This window comes from Anguilla anguilla, chromosome 8 (assembly GCF_013347855.1).
Source record: "Anguilla anguilla isolate fAngAng1 chromosome 8, fAngAng1.pri, whole genome shotgun sequence".
NCBI classification, from domain to species: Eukaryota; Metazoa; Chordata; class Actinopteri; order Anguilliformes; family Anguillidae; genus Anguilla; species Anguilla anguilla.
The window spans coordinates 50,413,564-50,431,030 of NC_049208.1; the positions used below are offsets into that span (position 1 = coordinate 50,413,564).

Genomic DNA, 17,467 nt, shown 5'->3' on the forward strand with positions numbered 1-17,467 from the left:
AACCTATAAATGGGTCTTTTCAATTTGATTTGGCTGAAAATTTTCTTGCGGCATGCACTGTTTGCACTGAGTGAAGTAGAGTAACCGTGCGTTTAATTACTTTATACAACCAAGAGTTCGCGTTTCAACAAGGAAACCGTCTTCACAATTTCAAGAGATGGATATGTCGAACCAAACCCAAGAGCCTCGCCTATTGGGTCTGTAGCCTGTGGGCTAACCTTTCAAATCCGGGGTACAACCTTGAATTGCTCTTCGGAAAATCAATATCATGGGTAGTAATTTGGACAAATCACAGTCGTGCGAGTGAGTGGGCACACCAAGGGAGGTTGGTGATACAGAAAAGAAAGCAGAGACAACGTACGCCTCCGGTCCTTGTTCAAGCTGTAGTGGTGTAAGTAAGTCAATCAACGGTTGCCTTGGCAGCCGTTGACGTCACGCCTCCCCACCGTGTCCCTGCTCCTGGGGCTGGTGATGGGAGGGAAACCCCGTTGATGGGAGAGACAGACTGAATGAGAATCAGCTGTGTTGTCGGAGGAAGAACACTATTATTTCACACATTAAGGTAAGTGACTAGTAGCTGAAAATTATGGATACTATTAATACCCAAAGCAATACACTAGTGACAAGTTGTATTGGTATTGTGCTATAATTAACGAAAAAACGGGATTGATTTATGTTTCATAAAATGTTGAGACAGAAGCAATGTGTATTTCGTAGCTACGCTTCCGAGCTTTGTGTTATCGGGTTTGGCAGCTAGCGCTGAATCCCCTCCTTGTTAATGAAAGAAAACCATTTTCATACATGGCTCGCAGGTTGATTTGTTTTATTTTTTCGAAACATATGAGCATATCGCTCTTGTGTATCGATGCCTTTTTCTGATAGATATGTTTTTTGCACTGTATTGATCCATCTTTCAAATGAATGGTACGGTACACGGTATGAGCTCTTGTCTGGGGCAAGAAAATCGCTATCGATATAACTGGCTCCATCATTGAAGAGCTGCGCGCATAATGTTAGGAGGCAAGTTATACAGAAGACGTCGGCAAGCCTCTCGACTCTTGAGTGTGAACACAAGCTTAACAGCTTTAACGGTTTCTAACAAATGCTAGCCCTGGCATAGTCAGCACAAATCACTATCCTTATCGATATCTATCTAACTCCATGATAACATAGCGACATATGATAGCTAGCCTAGTTGCAGCATCGTAATCAGGTAACCTTGTTAGTGTACTAAAGCAGTTCAAATTTTAGCTGATAGACTAAGCGAAGTTAGTCCCGTATTGTTGACAGCTGGTTAAGTTCAACGACGTAACGTTAACTAGTGATGGCTAGTCAGGATAGACTAGCTAACCGAGCCTATTGGCTTCATTAGTTAACATTGCATCTAACGTTACCTTGTTAGTCATGCATTTAGATCTCGTTAGTCTATGTAAAACGTAAGATGTGACCAAATGTAGTTAGGGTTTTCTAGTTTCTTTGCTGAACGATTATTTCAAATCAAATGTTCTTTGTCTGCTTTAAGCTTCTTTAGTTTGCCGGATATTCGTTGTCCTTTCGTTAAGCTTTGAAGAAAGCAGGTCACGAGGATGCTGGTAGCTTGCAAGATGGGTTAGCTGTAGCCAGGGGCAAATATCTGTATATCAAAAAAGTCGCGTCTAAGTTAATATAGAAATCTAGGGCTTTGTTTCTGGTCGTCGTTACCAAATGGTAACTGATGTGAGACAGCTAACAACTAGCCAGTCCTAGCTAGTTTAAAAAATGGCGCTAACTGTACGCTGTAGGCTAGGAAATTTGGCTGGCTGTGTGCATTAACCTTTCGGCTAGACAGTCCAAAACTTTGGCTAACGTTAGCTCTCCTAACAAGCTTTTGCGGCCAAGCTATTGTCAAGTTACGTGACAATATCTAGCAACAGGTAACGTCGATGGCTGTCAAATGAACTGAGATGGGTGTGGCGAACGAGGAAATAACACATTTCCCCTCATTGTCACAACCAGCTAGTTAGCTCTAGCTGGGAAATGCTACTCTGTCTACGACGAGCTGTAACTAAATAGTTTGCTAATTACAAATAAATGAACATATGCTCGATTGGGTTTCTAAGCCTTTGACGTTAGCTACATTGTAGCTTAGTTTAAAATGTGTGAGGTGTGGCAGCTGTTTCGCGCTTCTCACCACTGAACAGAGACCGTCACGCGCGGTATGCGATGTTCTTGTGCCAGTTTAGTGACATCAGTCACAGTCAGTGTGCAAATGGCCAAGTCTCATTTTTAACTGCTCCCCGTGGAAATTGAAAATTAGTGAGTGCTTCCAGCCAAATCAGTCCTCGTTTCTGCTGCATGGAGTTTGAAGGGGAAAGTTTTATTCAGTGGAGCAGATGTTTTTTTTTTTGTAACCGTATTGCTACTGTTGCAGGCAGCTGTTTAAGAGGACCGTGGTGAGGTGTGTGTTTGGGAGGGCACCAAATCGCGGGTATTACTGTTAATAGTTGTTACTGAAATTTAATAGGGACTGTCCGAGTTGTGTTTTTCTTAAAGCTACATATTTTTATATTTTACTCAACTGCTAAGTTCACAGGGTCTAGTTTAGTGCAATATACAGGTAATGTGTGCAAAGCATTTACCTGCTTTGTCAAATGTAAATGAAGAATTTGCCATCTATTGAACTATTTTAAGAATGGCTTCGTTAACAACGTTTAATGCTAACGTAAATCCTGATGGACTAAAGTAAACAAATGTAACATGATATCAGTGTTTATAGTTAAACCTCCGGAGATAATGTGTGAAGGAATGCCAGTGTGTGACACTGCATTCCATTTCACTTACCAAACACTTGCTCGGGAGTTGCCGCAGTCACGCCATATTCTTATTAACACCCGAGCGCGGTGTGACTAAATATACTCGGTTAATATGTCCACAGGTGCGGGTTAGTGTGGATTTGTGCAAGTGCATGGCAACACACATTGGAATGATTTCACGCGCGACCTAAGAGAGAATTCGTACCTTTGTTCACAGTTCACACCAAGGCAAGTTCAGTCCTCACCTGCAGGCATTTTGGAGCAGAGCTACGTTGGTGTAGAATACCAGTTCAGGAGAATTTCCCCCCTCCCCCCCAGTTGCTTTGCCTCTATTGGTGTCAGGTTTCAAATGTGCGCTGTAAATTTATTCAGTTCAGGCTAGTGAGGACGTTTGTCTTCACTTTGAACCATCGGCTGTGTATTTGCCTGGCCTCTGAACAGTTTTACATATGTAAAACGGAACCCGTGAAGGCTGTGGTAGCCTTGGAGGGGACTACACACAAATGCTGGAGTCTCTTTGTAAAATGCAAAAATGGCAAGGAAGTTCGAAATCTGTCTATTGTGTGTGGAGGAAAGCTGTGTCTGTCCCACAACCTTATTAAGGAGCCTTTTTAAATGTTCCTGAAGAGTAAATAGTCTACTAACAGGCCATTTGAAAATGAGATTGTTTGCTGGGTGTTATTCAGTTTTTGAGTGCCTTGTTCAGTTGAGTCACCCTAGGAGGGGCTGTCACACAACAGGTGTGATGTGTGGTCCTGTGTGTGTGTGTGTGTGTGTGTGTGTGTGTGCACGCACGTGTGCATCTTTGCCGCACGGCTTTGTGCCAACTTTTGGTTTTACTTCTCCTTAACTGCAGGGTTTATTCTGTAAACCCCCTGTTTAGGAGGCTACGGTTCACGTGGAGGGCGTTGTTACATTCGCAGAGGCAGAAATCACTGGAGCTGCTCGTCAGCCATTTGCATGGCAAAACCGTGAGCAGGTCCGCGTGAGCTGGAGTGGGAGCTCAGTGCCGGCAGGGTTTTCCCCCGCGCTGCACTGCGTGCAGACCACCACTGAATGCACATGCCCCTCTCGGTGCCCACATAAAATGCCACCGCCTGCATTCTGTCTACAGATAAGAAACCAAGGTTTACCCCTCAAAACCTGCCCACATTCATTGTCTTTGCTCTCGCATGTAGCTGCTGAGCCCAGTGGTATAATGGAATGAGAACAGGACTCCCGCACTGCCTTTACACTTTGAACAGGCTGTCGTTATGAACTGTACATAGACGCACGTTGGTGGAGACATCACGCAGTATAAATTTGTTCGCTGGGTGCATTTGTGGTGCGTTCGGTAAATGTCTACCGAACAAGCTCCTTCCCCTGACCCTAGACCCCCCCCCCCCCCCTTTCTGTGTTTATCTCCTCTTAACACCAGTGCTGCTTGAAGCAGCGTGCTTATGCTCGTAAGTAGGCCAGCGCTAATGAGCCTGGTGTTCAGCGCTGATGCAGGTCAGGGTGGTAGAAAAGATGACGGAACGCCAGCCCAGAATGTGGAATGCATAAGCTAGTTCCTGTTTCACAGTGAAACGGTGCATTAGGATGGAGTTTTAGTGCTGCATGGGCTAGTTCCTGTTTCACAGTGAAACGGTGCATTAGGATGGAGTTTTAGTAAAGGTATGCTGCATGAGCTAGTTCCTGTTTCACAGTGAAACGGTGCATTAGAATGGAGTTTTAGTGAAGGTGTGCTGTATGGGCTAGTTCCTGTTTCACAGTGAAACGGTGCATTAGGATGTAGTTTTAGTAAAGGTATGCTGCATGAGCTAGTTCCTGTTTCACAGTGAAACGGTGCATTAGAATGGAGTTTTAGTGAAGGTGTGCTGCATGGGCTAGTTCCTGTTTCACAATGAAAAGGTGCATTAGAATGGAGTTTTAGTGAAGGTGTGCTGCATGGGCTAGTTCCTGTTTCACAGTGAAAAAGTGCATTAGAATGGAGTTTTAGTAAAGGTGTGCTGCATGGGCTAGTTCCTGTTTCACAGTGAAAAAGTGCACTAGAATGGAGTTTTAGTGAAGGTATGCTGCTTGGGCTAGTTCCTGTTTCACAGTGAAAAGGTTCATGCACCACTCTGTCTTTGTTGCTATGGACGAGTGTGTGTTTGTCTGCCCGTACCTCTGTGTGAGCGAGCGTGTGCGTTTTTGTGTCGGTGCATGTGAAAGAGAGCAGGAGCGAATGTGTAGGTGTATGTGTAGGCCCGCCTCTGTCTGTCTGAGTGACAGGACTCTGACCCCGCCCCCCTCCCCTCCCTGCCCCGCCCCCCTCAGCCCGGAGCAGCCATGGAGAAGTGCGACGCGGAGCAGAAGGCCACGCTGGTGCAGAAGGCCAAGCTGGCCGAGCAGGCGGAGCGCTACGACGACATGGCCGCCGCCATGAAGAAGGTGACGGAGCTGGGCGAGGAGCTGTCCAACGAGGAGCGCAACCTGCTGTCGGTGGCCTACAAGAACGTGGTGGGGGCGCGCCGCTCCTCCTGGAGGGTGGTGTCCAGCATCGAGCAGAAGACCGAGGGCAGCGACAAGAAGCAGCAGCTGGTCAAGGAGTACCGGGAAAAGATCGAGGAGGAGCTGAAGGAGATCTGCGGGGACGTGCTGGTAAGGGGAGGGGCGAGGAGGGGAGGGGAGGGGATGGGACGGGACGGGACGGGAGGGGAGGGGCGAGTAGGGGATGGGAGGGGATGGAAGGGGAGGGGAGGGGTGAGTAGGGGGTGGGAGGGGAGGGGAGGGGCGAGTAGGGGATGGGACGGGATGGGACGGAACAGGAGGGGACAGGACGGGAGGGGAGGGGCTCCTGTGGGGGCCGGCTTTGGCTGGGTCATTCACCGGTTAGTTCAGTCATGGTATACTTTGACAAGTGGATACCTCTGTTATAGTTGGAGTTCATCCTTTTTCTTTGATATAAGGTACCTATTTCTATGTTAATTAAATGAGAATTTGTCGTCACATTGGCCCGTATTCTTCAGTAAGGGCCGCGTAGGCCTGTTTTATGTGTGGGCCCAGTTTCTGCAGTCAGCTGATCGATTGTCTGTGTGCCTGTCACAGGTTCAGTTTTGCGGCACGGGTCATACGATACGTCTGCGGGTGCTTCCCCGCCGCTGCGCGGCTCTTGGCGTGCAATTGGACATCGCAAACGTCACGTGACCCGACCTTGCCTTCACACGCAGTTACCGTGGCCCCTAATTAGTGTTTACCGTGAGCTCGGTGAAGAATGACTGGAAACGGGCACAAAAATGTACGGTCTAACCAGAGAATGTCCCGTTTCCCGGGCCAATCAGAAGCGCCGGTCAGCGCCGTTGCCTGGCTGCAGGTGTGTTGCCTGGAGACCTTTCCCGGGGTTGACGTTACGCGCCGCTCGCCGGGAAGCGGACGGAGAGTCCTCCATTTTGAGGGCCTGTGAAAGTGCGGCGAGTTTCTGTGCAGCGTGCGCACCGAAGCCCTGGAGAGAGGCTGCCGATTATCCACTCGGGCGGCCATTTTGGCTCTGTGTTCCTCAGTGCCAAGGGATGAGCTGTTATTTTCCAGGACTGTGTGTCAGTGCAGAAATTGACCATGCCTCCTGTTCAGTGTACCCATGGGTTTTTTTTTTTCTCTTTTTCTCTCCCCCAGTTCCTTGGCACCAACCCTGCTGGGTTGAGCGCATGTTCGTTTTCAGCTGCTTTTAGCTTTCAGTTCAGTTGAAAGCCAAAGAGTTGACATGCATGAATAAAGGTTTGATATTTGACTGGTTACAACAGTGAGGTGTAAGGATAGTTTATTTACAGTTACCCAGACTCCTTTGCTCTTGCACTTCCTGTTTTTTTTTTATGATGGGGGCTGATGGGAGCGCCGGCTTGTCTTGCGCGTTAGCAGAAGCGCGTTCGGGTCGTCCAGCAGACTCTCAGGCCCAGAGGCCGCGGAGAAGCTCCTCCCCCTGCCCGCCCCCGCCGCCCCCCCCCCCCCCCCCTCCTCGCTGTGCCGCTGCTGGACCGAGCTGCAGAGGAGCCCCAGGGGCAGCCCGGCTCGGGCGGCAGTGCCAGCAGGACTGCGCTCAGCGCTGAGGAATGCTCTGCGCGTGTAGCATTCCAGGTCACCCGCTAGCGGAATCTCAACTGTCGCGAGCCTGGGCTTCGGCTCGCCGCTAACGCTACGCTCAGCGCTAACGCTACGCCGGGCCTCAGCGCGCAGTCACCGCTGTTGAATTCACACCGTGAACTCGGCGTCGTAATCGACCCCGCCCAGCAGAATGGCTTCAGTCAGCCGGGTGACACTGAGGGCGTTGTACCTGTGCTTCTGAGAGCTTACTGTGATGGACTCTATTGCGCAGCTGTAATGTGTTTTCAAAAGATTGAAACGTTTTGGCCTTTTTAAATGTAGATGTTGGTGTATTGTGAATGAGATGTTTTGTGCGTATGAGTCATGTGTTTGTATTCGCTGCTGGGAGTATACTGTAGTAAAATGCGCTAAGACCACTGCAGGGATGTAATTTGGAATGAATCTTATTATTAGCGTACACAGTAACGATGTGTTCTGGTCATTTTAAGAGCTGCAAAACCTGCATTAAGTTCAATGGTCACCTTTTTTAAAAAATGTCCCTGTCAGGTGCCAAGAGTGCCGTTGAATGATGTCACGGTGATGACGTCACCGTTGAAGTCTATTGACCCGTCCCTGATTGTGTTATTCAATCAGAGGATGCTCCAAGTCGCTGACCCCCGAATTAACAGAATGGAAATTTCCGCTGCAGTGCGTTTAGCTGGCTGACGCTTTTGCCTGACTGTAAATCGGCCGTCGTCTCGGCAGATGAATTGAAATTATTCGCGCTGCGCTTTCCTGTGAGCAGTAAGCAGGAGCGTCTGGCGCCGCTGATTTCTAACTCACCAGCGGCTGACACAGAGCTTCGTTTCGGATTCAGAAAGAGAACATGTCAGGCGAAAGCCCCCCCCCCCAGTTCCCTTTACTCCTCTCCGTTTATATTGTTCGTCTGGCAGCGCTTGTCCAACGTAGCAACGGTAACCATGGAGGAGCGCTGCTTCACGCCGAGGCCAACTCCCAGCTGGGGGGGGGGGGGCGGGAGGATGGGAGGGAGGGAAAGCAGAAAGGGAAGGGGAGAGCGATGGCGGAGGCCGGCCCGTGCCCGTGCCTACGTGCGGGCTGTGGGCGGGGCGGCTCTCTGCCGGGGCGGCACGTCGGCGTGTGACCGGGGGAGAGAGAGCCGCCGGGCTGAGTCAGCGGGCCCTAATCCCGTAACCACGGCAGCACAGCCGCCGCACAGGCCCGGTGACCTCCACGGGTCACAGCGAGCGGGGGGGGGGGGGGCTCCTCTCTCTCTCCCACACGGCCCGGTGCATTGTGGTCCCGCTTCTGCGCACGCCGAGTCCGCTTATATAATCTTTCCTCATAGGCGTCGGCTGCTGCAGCCCATTATACTCCGGAACAATAGCACTTCGCCAGGCCTCTGTCGCGTTTCCCGGCAACAGCAAAGAGAGAGGCTAGAGCGAGAGGCCGTTTGATCCCACTCGCTGTAGTAACGACTTCCTGGAACTACAGGAAGTAGTGGTTCGGTCACGTGACGCCCGGCAGTTGTAACGCAGCGTGTGCGGGAGGAAGGAGGAGGCGGAGACGCTCCGCGAGTCGGAGCGCTGTGATTGGCCGCCTGCTAGCTTGCCGCACCTTGCGGATTTGAAACGGGGCCAGACCTGAGGTGGGCGCGATGTTCTGCCTTGAGCTTTGGCACACGCTCTGCCCTCCGGTGGCGCTCCCCCCCCCACGCCCAGAGACAACGGCTGCTTTGGTGCGCGTTTTGGCGGGAAACGGCTAACTTGCAACGTTCCCCGTTCTCACAGTGCCAAGCCCCAGAGCCCCGCTGTGGTCAAAGTGGAGGGCTGGCTGTGGTGTGAATGCGGTTCACACTCTCCGATGCGGCCCCTCTGGAGCCGCTTGCTACACACGTCTGATAATGGTTTCCAGCTCAGCCGGCCCTTGGCGGCATTAAAAACAAAGGCTTTTTGACCGCGGCCGGTTAGCTTAGCCGCGGGCACCTCCCTTTAAGTAGACGTGCTCAGAGACTTCAGGTCTCTCTGTGCAGTGCTGTGGCAGCCCCGGTCTACAGCGTCTGGCTCCTGACCGGGCGAATGCTGCGTAGCGGAGGTCCAGCTCCGGAGAGATGGAATGCCGATAGCGGTCATGTGACTCGCGGCGAGGTCGTCGCCCCACGTCGGCGGCGTCGGCTCCAGAGTCTCGTTATCCGATCAGGATCTCTCGGCCGAGGAATGCTTTATTCGGCTGGGATTCATCGTCCTCCATTTTGCGTTGAACAAACGAACCTAGTCTTCACGTAAAAAATAGTCAAAGCTACGGTGGAGATAGAAGACCCTTTGAAACAGTTTTCCCGCCCCGATGGGTGTAGACCACGTGGAGGACGTGTGGGTGGAGTCATCGGCACGTTGGGCCTCAGTGTGCACTCAAAGTCCTGAGAGGTTAGGCAGGGCTGTTTGTTACACAGGCCCACGTTTCATGGGAGAACGTGTGGCAGTGTTACAGTGTGCAGGCTGTCTTTGGCTAGGGAAGGGTGCGCAGGTCGTCACGGGAACGTAAGGTGAGGGCGGTCCCTCGTTTGCAGACTAAACGCACGAGGACTACTGCTTCAAGCCGACCAAGAGTGGATTTATCATGCATTTCCGAGATTATGATTTTATTTGGCTATTTTCCAGAATTGTCGTCAGTTGTCTCATCCTGGGGGTCAGGGAGTAATGTTTCCTTTATCCTTGCTGGAATCGACTCAGATTTCTTTGGGTTTATTGATTTGCTCCGGGAACACGTGCTCGACGCTCAGCTCTCTGTGGACAACGCATAAAGCATGTGACTTTTCGCACTTCGGCCGATTGGCTGAGGCCGGTGACATCACACTGGGGCTTTAGCGAGCGTTTCCCACCGTACGCCGAGGGCGGGCAGTTCCGTTCCTGGTGGGCCGGTGCGCATGCGTGTTTTTGTTTCCGCCCAATTACCCTGGCGAAATGAGCCAATCGGCCGTGTGCAGCAACACTGGTTCCCTCGCAGATTAGATCACAGTAACACGTTTCGTACAGGGGCACGAGAACAGGCTTCGTCTGTCGTTCGTGCGCTTGTCAGGACTGTCAGACGACGTAAAAAATTAAGGGCTAATTGAGTGATTAAGTCCGGAAGCTGGCACGAAAACCAGAAACGGATATGGCCCTCGTTGCCCCACCGCTGCCGCACGCTCGCTCCTCTGTCTAGGGAAGGCCGGCGGTTGGTCTCCGTCCTTCCCCGTCCTTCCCCAGGCAAACATGGCGGTGCGCCGCGCGGAGGAACGGCTGGACGGGGCTCGAGCGTTGACTTGCGCTCTGAATATCGTGTGTCTGTGCCCTCACACAGGGGAACCAATCAAGACCGGCGATGACGTATTACTAACATTTTTTTTTTGTGTCTCTCTTTGTGATCGAGGGTCTTCTGGAGAAGTACCTCATCCCCAACGCCACTCCCGCCGAGAGCAAGGTCTTCTACCTGAAAATGAAGGGGGACTACTTCCGCTACCTGGCCGAGGTCGCCGTGGGAGACAACAAAACCTGTAAGTCCCGAAAACCCGCCTGACTTGCATAGGTGCGAACCGGGTGATATTCCCGCAGGACGTGGACAGGCCGTAAAGGCCCACTGGAATGTAGCTGGGGGGGAGAAAAAGCTCTTCGGTTGAGCTGTTAATGCCAAACGGACTGAAATTGAAAGAACGCCAGTGTAAACAGAGATAACAGGATCCGTGGCTCTGTGATGTCACAGAATAGATTACGTTCACATGAACGACCGTGGCTAACGCTGCCTGGTAGGGCGGCTAGCAAACCCTAGCATTGCTAGCTGGCTGCATCGCGCTGTGCACTGTACCCCGTAGCATCAAACTAGCGGCTTAGGCGTTACTAGTTAAAACCACTGTGGCGGCCGGTGACTGTGCTGGTGCACTGAAGTGGCAGCCTGAAACACTTTGAAAATTGCATGCTAATGAAAATGCATCAGACTCAGTGGATTGCACCTGTTCAGCCATTCTTGCAGGGGAATGCAGAGGCTGCGCGTTTGACCCCGGAAGGTGATTGAAAGAAATATCCGGGGGGCTTTGTGTCGGTGAGCCGAAACGAACGTGCGTTAGCCGCTATCAAGCTTGTTAGCCGCTATCGGGCTCGTTAGCGGTTAGCGTCGCCGCAGACAGACAGTTAATGGAACCAGCGCGGCCTGTACAATGCATTACTGCAACCTGCCGACGTTCTTCAGAAGCACTCTGGCCTCGTAAGGGTGTCTGTTCGTGGAAATACTTGGACGAGCTGTTCCGACTAGCGCGAACTAGTCCGTGCAGTTCTGCAGCGTTCAAAATATGTCTCTGTGGTTCGGTGGAAGGAATGAAATCCGTGCCAGTTAGCGTAGCCTTTAGCAGCGCTGCCAGTGTTCTTTATTCTGAGCTCAGAATGCCTGCGTATTACTGGCGGCTCAGACTTGCGGGTATACAGCCTAATGAATGGAGTTAGCCCGGTAGTAACTCTCGATAGTTACACAAAAGAGAAGAGCTGGCCTGAGGAGAAAGGGTGTAGGTGGAGACGCACGCTCGCGAAGGCTGAGGTTCACCACCGGCCACTTTCACACGCGGAACACGGAACAGTGAAAGATAGCGGTTTCCCTTATTCACATAACCAGTGGCTTTCTGTCATTTTATTTATGTCTAATAGCTTTGATGTTACCAGTAAGTCGTCTGAAAAAGCAGCTAGCAAATGCTGTTAAGAGCTGTGATGGGATGGGAGCAGGCCAAGAGTGTAACCAAGATGAGGTGTGATTGAATGCCTAGCCTGAGAACCTAGCGAATGTTAACTTGGTGATGAATGAGAAGCGAATAGTACATTATATTTATTTAGCAGACGCTTTTATCCAAAGCGACATACAAAAAGTGCAAATCATGGTCATTGGACAACTACAAAGCACAGGTTCAATAAGATACGTTAGTCATTTCGTACAGCTATTTATTTAAATCCAAGAACACAGTTTCTTCTGACCTAACTTATGCCAAGCCAAGCTAGGGAGTAGAACGAGCTGCAATATTAGGACAAACGCAGATGACGCGTGGCTGGATGTCTTGGCCAATCAAGTGGAGTTCTGCGTGCTTTATCCGTTTAAAGCTGCGGCCTTGACGTCGCAGTGGAGCCTTTCTGTGAACTCTACTGCGTCCGGAGCCGGAGAAAATAACTTTGCCGGAATAACTTTTTTCCGGAATGCCGACTCCGTCCGGCTCACGTTCGCGCACGAGCCCCCCCCCCGCGGGAAAGTTCCGGAACGTTTCGGGCCGAGGCCGGGCCCCGCCCCGTGCCGACAGGGTGGGGCCGAACGAACAGCGGGGCGAGCCTCGGCACGCCGATGAGTAAGATTCAGTAACTTCAGGGCGGCTCACGGGAGTTTTGTGGGGGGGCGGGGGGCGGGGGGCGGGTTGGGGGCGGGTTGGGGGGGATGAATGGGATGTGACCGGTTCTCTACGCTCCGTTTCCCTGAAAGTTGTCTGACTGCAATTTCAACTTTGGATGATTTATTTTTTTTGTTAACTGAGGGAACAGTGAAGGACGATTCAGTCGGTCGGGTGGAGGACACAGGAGCACAATTCCCCTCTGCTTTTTAGTGCCATTGGTTTGATTCTCAACCTGGTCTTCATTTGAATCCAGAATTATTCAAGTCTTTATCAGCAGTGGATGTCATCTTGGGGTTGATGGCTTGTGTTATTAACATTAATATTGTCAGCAGCCGGGATATTAAACAAGTGTTTTGGCGCTGTCGCGGAAACACATGGGCAGCAGTGTAGCATAATGGGTAAGGAGCTGGTCTTGTAACCTGAAGGTCGCAGGTTCGATTCCCCGCTAGAACACTGCCGTTGTCCCCTTGAGCAAGGTACTGAACCTGCATTGCTTCAGTATATATCCAGCTGTATAAATGGATGTGATGTGAATGCTATGCTATGTAAAAAAGTTGTGTGAGTTGCTCTGGATAAGGGCGTCTGCTGAATGCCTGTAATGTAATGTAACGTGTCATGACCACGCTTCTCCAGGCTGGTATTCGCTCCATTTCACACCAGGGTGTCGCGGCGATGCTCTTCTTGACAGTCGTGTGGAATTTTAACCCCTAAAGCTCTGGCTAGCTGCTTCGCTTCAGACGCCGGACAGAGAACAGGCCGGGAGAGCAGAGCCTCCATTTAACAGTGCCTGTTCAGGCTCAGCGTCTGTGACCAGCGTGTCCAAAGATCCGCAAGGGAAATTAATGAAGAGAAATTTAAGCCTTCAGACAATATTATTGTATGTGAAGTGGTGATATCCATAGGGGGAAAAAACTCAAATTATACACGGTACACACTAAGCTCTCTGAAAATGTAGCTGGATTTCTGGACGTGATGTCTAGCAATGGAATATTTTCCATTACTGGTTTTAATTTAACTGTGAGAATGTTTCCTGGTGATTTTCGGCAGCCATTTTCTTTTTCATGTGTAAGATAAATGTCTATGGTGTGGTAGATGCTTGAGGTAGGAGCTAGTAAGCTGCTGAATCTCTGATAAAGTGCAGCGACTGCTCAAGTGGGTAGCTACAGTATGGGAAGAGCAGGTTAGGTTTTGTTTGCTGAACATACAGCTGGGTACAGTTCTCTGCCTGCATGCATGGGCGTACCTGTGTGTGTGTGTGTGTGCGTGCGTGTGTGTGCAAAAGGGTGTGTGTGTGAGCATGTGTGCGTGTATGCACATGCACAAGTGTGAGCGTGTTTGTGCATGTGTGTGTGTGCGTGTGTGCATGCGCGCGCGTGTGTGTGTGTGTGTGTGCATGTGTGTGAGCATATGCTTGTGCTCGTGCAGAAAGGGAGATTGTGTGGTTTCTGGGGAAGTAGGCAGTGGTGTAATGCGTCTGGGTTCACTATTGCATCAGTTCCATTTCCAGTTCTGTAGATTTGACCCTGTTCCCTCTGCCTTACCCTGCGCTGAGCGAGGCGGATGCAGCTCTTACATCAGCCTTCAGTACTGCCGTTTAGAACTGCTGCAACTGCTGACAGCAGGGGTGTGTCTGTCTGTCCGTCTGTCTGCCTGCCTGCCTGCCTGCCTGTGCGCGTGTGTAAGTGTGTGTGTATAAACTGGGGAGGAAATAAAAAATGGAAAAAGTCGCTACCGCTGAACACATTGTAGGTGTAGGTATAGAGGTGGTAGGCTATTAGCCAGCTAGCCCCCTTTGCAAAAGAACAGGAGGTACGTCCGGCTCTGAGTCTCGGACATTGCGAGGAGCAGACCGAACAGCTGGATGGAGTTGAGCCTCGGTTCTGTGGAGTGGTGGAGTCAGTCAGTCAGTCATGCTGTTGGGTTCTGCAGCAGGAGAGCGTGGGGGGAGGTGGGGAGGGAGGAGCTACGAACAGCCTATCACAGGCTGGCTGTCCTCCAGCGGCTCAGGTGAAGCCGCCTACGCACCTGCGTGGGTGCAGCACGCTTAGCTGTTCAGCAGTGCAGCCACAGACACGCTCGGATCTGCAGCTGACTCAACACCACTGCGCTGCGACTGAAGAGCGCCCAGTTCAGCTACGGCAAGCCAGTGGGGCCACTGCAGAACCCCCAAATCTGGCTTACTGTGCCTCCCAACAACTGTGTCACAATTATGGGGAGTTTTCTTTCCACATTAGTTTCAGGTCCTGCAATTTCCCCTTGAGTTTATGTTGTAGTGTAGGCCCCTTGGGTTTACATGGTAGTGTGGACCCCTTGGGTTTACATGGTAGTGTAGGCCCCTTGGGTTTACATGGTAGTGTAGGCCCCTTGGGTTTATATGGTAGTTTAGGCCCCTTGGGTTTATATTTTAGTGTAGGCCCCTTGGGTTTACATGGTAGTGTGGACCCCTTGGGTTTACATGGTAGTGTAGGCCCCTTGGGTTTACATGGTAGTGTAGGCCCCTTGGGTTTATATGGTAGTTTAGGCCCCTTGGGTTTATATTTTAGTGTAGGCCCCTTGGGTTTATATTGTGGTGTAGGCCCCTTGGGTTTATATGGTAGTGTATATAGGCCTATTGGGTTTATATTTTAGTGTAGGCCCCTTGGGTTTATATTGTAGTGTAGGCCCCTTGGGTTTATATGGTAGTGTAGGCCCCTTGGGTTTACATGGTAGTGTATATAGGCCCAAAGGTTTGTGTTCCAGCCCTCAGTTTGACGGGTGTGGCCGCTGTTGAGCTGTGTATTAATCCAGGGTCCTTGTTTCTCTGCAGTATCACTCCGCAAATCCCCTGTAATGCCAGCAGTCTGGATTTTACTATGTGTCTTACTGCCGCAAAGCCGCGTGACCTACTGCCAGCAGCGTACAGTCCATGCTGTTGCTATGGAAACACTAGCGCGTATGGCAGAGCCTTCACTTCTGCCTGCATTAGTGCAAGAGACACTTTCCTAGGGACGGTCTCGTTTCGTTTCAGTAAAATAAAACGATACCGTCAGTTCTGAGTCGAGGATTTAAATGTTTTCACTCGCGACAATCATGGGACAGTGCACACACCTTCCTTAACACATTAATGCCCAGATTTATTTCTGAGATTTCTTATAAAAGCATCTGTGGTCATCCAAAAAATATTCACAGATGGCAAAAGAGTGGTGGAGACGTGGGCTTAAATGGGTTAATTTGCTAATGGTTGCGATGACGTTTTCTTCCGTATTAGGCTAAACGATGCAGGAGTATGTTTCGGGCAAAGTCTCTGGAACTGTCAACTTCATTTAGTGAATTGACTCTCAACTTAATTCAATGAAATTACCGAATTTCCTGAAAATGTGGTTTTGTAATGATGGAGCTTTGTGCAGAGATGGCCTGAAGTGAACTGGATTTGACCCCAGCGTGGTGCCGTAGTCCTGTGCTCGCTGAGGCCCTCTCTCTGGCTCTCCCCAGCCACCATGGGGAACTCGCAGGACGCCTACCAGGCAGCCGTGGACATCAGCAAGACGGACATGCAGCCCACCCACCCCATCCGCCTGGGCCTGGCCCTCAACTTCTCCGTCTTCTTCTACGAGATCCTCAACTCGCCCGATCAGGCCTGCAAGCTGGCCAAAGAGGTACGGCCGCACGCACATGCACACACACACATACACACACACACACACACAAACATACACACACACGCACACACACACACACACACACACACAGACACACACACACACACACGCACACACACACACACACACACACACAAACATACACAAGCACGCCCATAGACACACGCACACACACACACACACAAACATACACACACACAGACACACACACAGACACACACAAACATACACACACACACACACACACACATGCACACACAAACATACACACACACAGACAAACATACACATGCACACACGCACATAGACACACGCACACACACAAACATACACAAACACACACACACACATGCAAACATACACACACAAACATACACAAGCACACACACACACACACAAACATACACACACATGCACGCACGCACGCACACACACACAAGCACGTACACACACATCCACCCACCCACCATCACCATGCCCTGCGCGCAGGAGACCGGGGGTGTTTTAAGACTGCACCTCCACCCGCACAGCGTTCCCATCTCGCCGCTCTCTCTTCCAGGCTTTTGACGAGGCCATCGCCGAGCTGGACACGCTGAACGAGGATTCGTACAAGGACAGCACGCTGATCATGCAGCTCCTGAGGGACAACCTGACGGTGAGTGCCCACGGGCGTGGCTCCTCTGGGGCGTGGCTCCTCATCTGGGGCGTGGCTTGTTTGGGCGTGTCTCCTCCGGGCCTGCACTGCTCCGAGAGGGAGCCACTAGCTCCTTTAGCTAGCACCTTTACCATTACAGCAAAGCCATAAAAATGGTTTCAGTGTGGAATTAGTAATGAAATGCTTGATGGAGCGTGCATGTAGACGATTTGTATGCGCGTGGCTGTCACTGAGAGCACCGCGTGCCTCTGACGTGCCTCTGACGTGCCTGCGTTCGCCCCTGCGCTGCAGCTGTGGACCTCAGACGCCCACGGAGACGGAGAGGAAACCGAGGAGGGTCGAGAGAACTGAGCCCCGCCTCCCGACTGCCTGGCTGCCTGCCAATCACACGTCAACACTGAGACCGCCTCACCTTCCCGCTGTTCTCTAGGGCTCCCAGCAGCCTCTGTTGCTTCTCTTCTGTTTGTGCATGCGGGTGTGTGTGATTATTTGTGTGTGTGTGTGTGTGTCTGTGTGTGTGTGTGTTTGTGCGTGAATGGGTGAGTGTGGGTGTGTGTGTGTGTGCATGTGTGAGTGTGCGTGCGTGCATGTGTGAGTGTGCATGCGTGCATGTGTGTGTGCGAGTGTGTGTGTGTGCGCTTGTGCATGCGTGAGTGTGTGCGCGCTTGTGTGTGTGCATGCGTGTGTATGTGAGTGTGTGTGCATGCATGTGTGTGTGTGTGTGTGTGCATGCGTGTTTGTGTGCATGCATGTGTGCGTGAGTGCATGCATGTGCGTGTGTGAGTGTGCGTGCATGCATGTGTGTGTGTGAGTGTGTGTGCATGCATGTGTGTGTGTGCGTGCATGCATGTGTGTGTGTGAGTGTGTGTTTGTGGCGCAGGGTGGGCTCAGAAAGGGCGGGGTGCGGGGGGGTATGCGTGTCGTCATT

At 51.2% G+C, this 17,467-nt stretch overlaps 1 protein-coding gene across 1 annotated transcript; it reads left to right on the forward strand.

Moving 5' to 3' along the window:
• The first annotated feature begins 404 nt into the window (after positions 1 to 404).
• LOC118234505 (14-3-3 protein beta/alpha-B-like) lies at positions 405 to 17,098 on the forward strand. Its single transcript, XM_035431081.1, has 6 exons — positions 405 to 562; positions 5,094 to 5,417; positions 10,260 to 10,383; positions 15,718 to 15,881; positions 16,444 to 16,539; positions 16,831 to 17,098. The coding sequence occupies exons 2-6, from the start codon at positions 5,106 to 5,108 to the stop codon at positions 16,888 to 16,890; spliced, it is 756 nt and encodes a 251-aa protein (XP_035286972.1). The 5' UTR covers positions 405 to 562; positions 5,094 to 5,105; the 3' UTR covers positions 16,891 to 17,098.
• Positions 17,099 to 17,467: the final 369 nt, after the last annotated feature.

Excerpts from the sequence above, each read along its gene's own strand:
- LOC118234505 (XM_035431081.1), top strand. The coding sequence starts at position 5,106 with ATGGAGAAGTGCGACGCGGAGCAGAAGGCCACGCTGGTGCAGAAGGCC. Across the intron at positions 15,882-16,443 it reads CCTGCAAGCTGGCCAAAGAG|GCTTTTGACGAGGCCATCGC; the intron begins GTACGGCCGCAC and ends TCTCTCTTCCAG. Across the intron at positions 16,540-16,830 it reads TCCTGAGGGACAACCTGACG|CTGTGGACCTCAGACGCCCA; the intron begins GTGAGTGCCCAC and ends CCTGCGCTGCAG.